We start from the raw sequence: 8,329 nt of genomic DNA, 5'->3' as shown, positions 1-8,329 counted from the left end.
AAACACTTAATAAAAGAGATTTGGCATCTAAGTGTAACACGACATTTTTTCAGTCACCTTAACGAAACATTTTTTTTAGTCACCTTGGACAGATTGTGTGACCAGCGACAAACAATATACATTCTGTATAGCACAACTGGAGAATATATGTACACTAGTCCTGAAATAGAAACATTTGCCTCTTGCTATATTAAAACTCTGCTTATCAAGAATTCCTTTTATTAAAACATTTGGGGTTTAAAATCTTCAAGTGTTTTTAAAAAAAAGAGTTGTACTCCTCGGGAATAATTCTTCAGTAAAACAAAGTATTTTTAAACAATGGTTTAAATTTAAATTTTGATATAAAGTGGAGCATTAAAATCAAACTTTGAATCAAAATACATTATAAACACACAAAAAAAGAAAGAATTAAGCTCAATGTTATTTTGCCTTTTTTTCTATTTATTTTAATGAAACGTTGGGACGGATATGTCACAACCAGTAAATCAGTAGTGAAAACCATACTTTCCCTTTGGAAGAGAAAAGTTGATAACAAGAAATTTGGAGAATGATTCGGACAGGTGGTACCTATAGAGAATTGATAGTAAAAGGGCAGAAAGAAATTTAGCAGGTTAATTTTAGAGAAATTTGACTGGTGATAACTTAACAGAACAGATAGTGCAAGGGCAGACAATTTTGAATCTTATCACAATAAAATACAAAACGAAAACTACAAGTTGCTTACAGCAACTATCAACAGAAAACAGAAATTGACAATGTGTGATGTCATATATCCTTTTCCTTATCGCCAAACCAGTTATATTCAAAATTCCATCCAATCGAAGAAATTAGATTTCCATATATAGCAAAAAATATTATTCATGAAACTCCTACAGAGTTCAATGATATAAACATATTGCTTGTATTGCTTTCAGAAAATAAATGTATAAGAATGTTAGCCGATTATTGTTGCAACAGCCGAAAACACGGATCTTGAGTGTAAGATTACTTGTTAAAAACAGTGGATACATATATTTGATGCCAAGCAAAATTCAACGCTGGAATCCTCATCTGAAGTTATTCTACTCACCTGAATTAAACCAGGTGTGTAAACATTTAACACATATTTTTGGAATTTTGGCTCAAAACTTTCAAGACCACAATCTGCAGGAATTCAATTAACAGAAATATTTTCTTGATAAACTATATTACACATTATCAGAATATATTGGTTTTTCAAAGTGATTACCATTTTTTCCTGAATTTTGATTACAACTGCAAGCACAATGACTATGAGCTTGAGGACATAAAGGACACAACACACAGATAATGCATAGCAATAACAACACAAAGGATGTGACACGCAGGAAGTGACATTAACGACAGAGAATTCACAAAGTGACACACACAGGAAGTGATATTTACGACAGAGAACTTGCAGATTTACACACACAGGAAGTGATATTTACGACAGAGAACTCAGAGTTACACACACAGGAAGTGACACACAGGACAGAGCACATACAAAACACATGTACCCTTATGCAGACAGTATCAAACAGGACAACACACATCACATGACAATATTGTCACACAGGATAACACACTGTAATAGGCAAAATTAACATCACAAAAAAAAAAAAACAAACAAACAATAATGCAAGTTTGCATCATGTTGAGCACTTGATCAAGGTACATCAACACCACTGCACATGGACGTTCAGCCTGCCGACATACACACATTACTAGGATGTTATTTGACTAGACAGTTTTCTACGTGTCCTTTCTATGACGATGTGTAGCCGTCATCAATCTTATGTCTACATAATTGAATTTTTTTTCACTTCATTAGTTTTTCTTCATAACTTTTCTGTGTTTACAAAACATAATTCCGCATAAATATTTCATGATTCTCAAATATCACAACAGCTGTACAGTCATATCCACTGCATAGCACAAGCATTACAAAATATTACGAGAGACCAAAAAACAAAGGTTGTACAAAATGGATTTCAGAAAGAAAAAAAATCTTCAATCTGCACTGGTTATTCTAAAATGCTTTCGTTACTTCCATGAGATTTTCTTAATCATCTCTGATATAATTTTCCAGAGTTATTTTTATGATTCAATGGATTTAAGTTTAAAGTCAGTAACTGAAACTAGCAAAAAGGCTTTAAATTCAGTTCTCGTCTACAAAATAATGTATAACAATACCCTTTTTATCTCGACCCAATCAACATTCTAGTCTTTAAAATTCATATCTTATCCTACTTCATAATCTCATAAGGTGTTGTGCTTAAAACAAAAAAACTAACAAACAAAATGGTAAAAAGTCCAGTATATTTCTTTAAAAACATAAAACAGGAGGCAAAAAATTTACTTTCATTAAATTTCTTCAGTATCATTTATTTCTTTAATATTACTTGAAGACAAAACTGCCATAGGAAAATCAATGATAGTTATTAAAAGATGAGAATTGTTTTCATTAATAAAACTTTAAAATAATTAATTATTTGTTTTAACATGCACTAATTTTAAAATAACAGAATTTTTTTATTTTTTTTTAAAAACAATCTATTTCATTACATTAAATGACATACTATACAAAAGTCCTAATTTAAGTTTATCCTTCAAATTAAAAGCATAACAATCCATAAAATTTGAAATTGAAAAAAAAATGTATCCATCTATCTTCCTTCAATTTCTACCTGTCTTCAATTTCTACCTGTTTAGAAAAAGTGACACATGTATGCAGAATGTCCTAATTTTCTGATGAATGAAACAAAAATATTGAAATAAGACTGACAGAAATGTACCTATTTCCAATATTAAGTTTTCCACATGAGTTAACACAGAATACAGATGAATATGGTAACAACAGTTGTTTGTAACTGATGCCATACTAAAGCTGGGTTTTTTTCATTTCAGTTGAACTTTTTTCTTGACTCATTCTTCCTAAATCAATATTACAAACTCTTTCCATGTTGAAGCCGAGTAAGTTTTGCATTGTATAGTCAAATACTTTATAATTATTTTAAGTAACTAGGAAAATTATCATACTCCTAAATGGAATAAAACTGGAATTGTTTTGCATTCAGTGGAATGACAGTGGAAAGTTCACTTCCTAACTACACAAAGGACTGTAGCTCAGCAACATTGGTCCTGTAATTTGGGTGAAATTGTATCTATACTGCCAAAATGTACGTAAATTCCAATAGCATTCATACATTTATAAATCTAGTCAATCTTGTCAGAACAAATATTTTGAAAATAACAGGATTTCTAATTACAGTAGATTTTTCCTTGAATATCTATAACACATTTCACTGCATATTTCTTCCTTTTTTAGCCAATCAGTTATTGTTATACTGAACAAATCTTGCAACTAACACAATGGATTGGAAGATTCTAACTGGCTAAAGTTCCTGCTTAACCTTATCATTGGATCAACAACATCACTGTCTATTATAATTCCTTGCAATGTGATATATATATATTGCATTGACAACAAGTTACATCAAAAACAAATCTTTTCCTAAAAATTGACCATGATTTTTTTTTAAGTTCAAGATTTGATTTATTTTTCAGCGAAAATAATGATTTGAATTAGAGAACCATTCATTCAAAAGATCAGATGAGGTAAACACTATATACATGATTAATTTATACAAGATAGATTTGGATTCCCCTTGGACAGGTAAGTTGCATACAAAAAGCGCACACGCACACAATAACACTGTACAGGATTTTAGCTAAGAGAACTGGCACTTGCTAAAAATCATCACACATGCACTCCAACCCAAACAGTAATGCATCATACTGCAAACGATGTATACACACTCAGCAGCCTTGTCTCATGACCCAGTAGTTAGTTGGGATGGTTTGTGTAGAAGAATGCTGAACCCCTTTGGATTGGACTTTAAAACCACAAGCAATCCGAATTTATCACAGTATAAGTAGTGATATTAGATACAAAATATGTGAATCTTTATCCAGAACATATCTTACAGGTTTTCATTCTGTTAAGCACCTGTCAAAATACATGATTTGTCCCGTTAACAATATAATCAAAGCTTCATTTTTTTTAATTGTTAAATGTTATAGCTTGCTCATTATTTTTATACTACTCTTGCATTCTGAAAATTAAGACAATGACCATTCAATGCCAATTTTAAAATTATCAGCTCAATTCAGTTCATAAAGTGCTATGGCCATGTTAGAGTATCTCAAAAAATATTTATTGTAACTTAAGTGGACAATTTGAAAATTTTCCAAAGCTATTTTCACAAAAGCCCTAGCAATCTCAAGTTCAATATACTTTAAGTATTTGTTAAGGTAAAATTTCCTCCTCAGAAAACCATATTATTGCTGCTCAAATGATGTGAACAGCAAAATGTGTATAAGGTTTAGAATTCACCTCCCTACAAACCTCCCAGTATACAACTATCTACTGTTTGCATGTGTACGACAAGACTTGTCATAATCCAGACCGCCAATAACAACATTCTACTTCACCTGTGCATGTATGTATATATAATATTATATGTATAGCAGTTTCTCCTTCACTATTGAGCCCCTAATACATTTACACTCATGCATACAGTAGAGTTCTCAACTCTTAGCTCTCTTTCCACAGTGTGTGTAATACACAAATTTTAAATAAAGAACATGTTAAGAAATTCTCTCAAGACTTCACTGTGTATAGAAAACGCCAGATATATACTGAAAGTTGCTGAGAGTTGAACTTCTTCAATAAGGGCCATTCCAGTAAAGTATCTAACTGACCCCAGGACTCCAAAATAATCACTTCTATCCATGGTTGGACTTCTTTCCTATAAGTTCAAGTAATCTGTTCAATAACTTCTGTTGGTGGTACCCCTTAACAAAACCTGGAGTCTTGGGGAGGGATAGATATTTTACTGGAATAGCCCTAACAATCAAATCATTTGAGCTTAACAGTTTGCTAATTTAACAGTTTTATTCAATGCATTTCTGAATGAACTTGTATTAATTTTTTTTTCGGCTGATGTCACTGTCCTTTCAGATAATAACCACATTTCCTATGTCTGGACCGAAACGACCTGTATTGCTTTAGCTTCATACTTCATCTTCAGTTTTGACAGATCAGACTTGTCAACACAGCCTTTTCCCTCGACAAACTCCTGTTTTATCATCTTTAATTTAAAATTATTTATAAACTAAATCAATTCCTATTTTCTCATCTTTATTTATTAAGTTGACTCCTCTCAGCTAAGGGGTCTACTTTGATTTATGTCTGCCCATTTGTATTGGTTTTTTTCCTTCCAGCTATTTCCTATATACACAGCCAGCCTTGAGAGCAATTCTGATCATATTCTGCTATGATAAATGCTGAATGCATGACTGTGGTGTTCCCACAGGTAATTTCACAGCCAACGGATGACACCAATGTAGTTATTTTTATAACATAAATATCATGCCATCTTATTGAATAAAAAAGTTGGCAACACATGACAGTGGGAGTGACTCTGCCAATTCTATATGCAGTCCTTCACACAAGCTCTGTCAAAACGTTTGAACGATCACCAAATCTGGTGACACTTGTGTTAGTGCTACAGTGTGGTCTGCTGGAGGCTCCCCAGGGATCTGGCATGGCACCGGCCTGTGTGTCCGACCTCCAGATAAGTTTGTGACGGCAACATGACTACATGGGGCAAGCCCCGTACACAGTCATCCCAGCCTGGCCAGCACATGGAATAGTATTGGGAGGATAGTTATCTCCCCTTGGTAAATGTTCAACACACTGTTGTCATGTTCTGTCCCCAAACGTGAAGCCGGAAGGTTGGTTGAGCGACAGCGATGCCTGTACAATACTGTTGGATCCCGATCCCAAACCGCTATCACCTGAATGTCTGAAACATCAAGAAAATATCATTTAAAGTTATACAAAACCTCTATCAGCTATCACCTAAATGTCTGAAACACCAAGAAAATATCATCATTTAATAAACAAAACCTCTATCATCTGAATGTTTTTAAACATAAAGATGTATCTGCATAACAAGTTAAACCTTTTATCACCTGAATGTTATGAAACGGAGAATATCAATATTTAACAACCTTATCAACATTTAACATACTAAATCTCTTTTATCATGTGAATGCTTTGAAACATAAAGAAATATCTATATTCAACATACTTAACCTTTACCGCCTGAATGATTTGTAATGAAGGAAACAAAATTACACCTATATCACCCAAATCTTTTGAAACAGAGGAATATCGACATTTAACATCTTTCATTGTAGGAGCATGCACATTGTGATTTTTACAATTTCTTCTCATCATCAAATTTACACAAGTATTTAAAATTTTGTCAAGTCCCTGTCAACACAAATCTGAAGGATATATATATATACACTGTACAACAAAGTCAGTAAATATACATATTTTACTTTCCCACTATAGCGCTGGAAGCTGTGCACTAAATCACAGTTATGCTAATTACACTCTCAGATACTATTTCTATACAATCTGGGACATATTTAATCATTGCGCTTACCTCTTAAAATTTGTTTATGTGCTAAAATCGGAGTGCACCAAAATCAGTTCGTTTACAGTACTTTCATCACTAGATTACGTGAATAGTTAATGAACTTGCCTCTTCAGACCTATTCGCAATTACATGACTTCATGAATGCTGATTAAGAAGTTTAAAATGGAGAATGATGAGCTTTTAGAGTCATGGACTCTACAAGACTCCTACATACGAACCGATAGATGGGCAGCTATCCAGAAGTGTTATTTCTGTACAAATATTGGGTAGCATTTGAATTTATGATGGACTCTCCTCTTGTGTTGAAGAGAAAATAAATCCTATAGGAAATATAAGGGATTTATAGTAGTCAATATTGTAATTAAATTGTATTTCAATTGTTTTTCAATTTAAATTGCAAGTTTAATATCAGAAAATAAAGACAATAGTTTAAAATTAAGATTTCTTTATTCATTTTATGCATTTAACAATTGACACAATTTCAAATCACATGATTCATGTATATGTATCATTATGTGACTGAGAGAAAAAAATAAAAAAGTCCCTCCCTCATCACATTTTTAGGTAGTAAAAAAAAAAAAAAAAAGCCTCCCTCCCTCATCCTTTTTTGGGAAAATGTGCCTGAGAAACAAGACATTAATTTTGTTTGGCCTAATTAAGTGACTAATAGATTAGTGTTATACCCTTTGGATTTCAGTGGGGCAGGCCGAAGATAGTCTTGGTGAGCCAACAGCAGAACATCTGGCCGATGCTCCTTCTTATACTGCAGACACTGTCTGATGAAACTCTGAAAATCAATTAAGGATTTTAATATTTTTTTTTTCATATTTTAAGTAAAACATATATAACGATCAATTTTACATTACTGGATCATTTTTCAAGATAGAAAAATACAAAATAGACAATACAACATGAAAATATTTTTGAGTAAAGCATGACCTGTTAAGAGAAAAATACCCGATTTAAATTTGTGCCGATACTTTTAACCTTTATATCCCGATATTGGTATATTTGTTTAATACAGTGGGTGCACAGCCACAGTTTTTATCCCTTAGATTCAGTTATCATTCAGTAATAATTCAACAGAAAGCAATTCTCTTTTGGTCACTTTTAATCATCTACATTTTCAACAGGATTTTGGAATTCTCAGATATAATTCAAAAATTCTGAAAGACAATATTATCTACAAATCCCATTCCTCTTTGTAAACAGAAACTGGATGTTTCAGGACCATGTCTCTTTGTTTTACTCTGTCGGATATAATTGACCAACCTTTGCCTCATTACTGATCTGAGGTTTGGCTGGGAATTCCACTTCTGTAGCCTTGAGAATCGTGTTTTCTTCAAGTATGGCAGCTTGAGATAAATTGTGTCCAAATGGCTAAAAAGAAACCAAACACGTTATAGAAAGGCCCTGTAAATGTCCAGCGATCTATGATTAAACAATCTTTCAGTAAATATGCCATCATGTCATGCCATAATTAATAAGACACTAATTGGAAACAGATTGATGAATTAATTTCTAGTTGTTTGTGAATCCAATTCTTTTTCCGGCTCCAATTCCGTTGTACTTAGTCTGTTTTGTCATGCAAATCACAGTGGATAAATTAAGATTTTTCAGTCCAATATCAAAATGCTTCACTATGGAAAAATTCACGTTAAAGAGTTTCCTGAAGTTAACGATTGCTGAATTTTTTTAAACATCAGAAGAAAGCAAGTGCATATTTGGAGGCGATTTATAAGTAACTGACATATTTTGAGGTAATTTAAGGACTTTTTATAAATGTTTGCCATACATATTTTGAGGTAGTATAT

General features: G+C 32.5%; 1 protein-coding gene across 3 annotated transcripts in view; it reads right to left on the bottom strand.

Annotated features, from left to right (window-relative positions):
- Positions 1-2,892: 2,892 nt before the first annotated feature.
- LOC117343160 (serine/threonine-protein kinase tousled-like 2) overlaps positions 2,893-8,329 on the bottom strand; it is a 65,819-nt gene continuing 60,382 nt past the window's right edge. For all 3 annotated transcript variants that reach the window (XM_033905485.1, XM_033905484.1, XM_033905486.1), the window contains exons 18-20: positions 7,788-7,895; positions 7,199-7,302; positions 2,893-5,870 (exon numbers count right to left, since the gene is read on the bottom strand). In XM_033905485.1, the coding sequence (XP_033761376.1) occupies positions 5,768-5,870; positions 7,199-7,302; positions 7,788-7,895 (315 nt within the window). In that variant the 3' untranslated portion in view covers positions 2,893-5,767. The remainder of the gene's footprint in view (positions 5,871-7,198; positions 7,303-7,787; positions 7,896-8,329) is intronic.

The sequence above is a fragment of the Pecten maximus genome, chromosome 15 (genome assembly GCF_902652985.1).
Source record: "Pecten maximus chromosome 15, xPecMax1.1, whole genome shotgun sequence".
In the NCBI taxonomy this organism is placed as follows: domain Eukaryota; kingdom Metazoa; phylum Mollusca; class Bivalvia; order Pectinida; family Pectinidae; genus Pecten; species Pecten maximus.
This window is presented reverse-complemented; position numbering and strand designations above follow the sequence as displayed.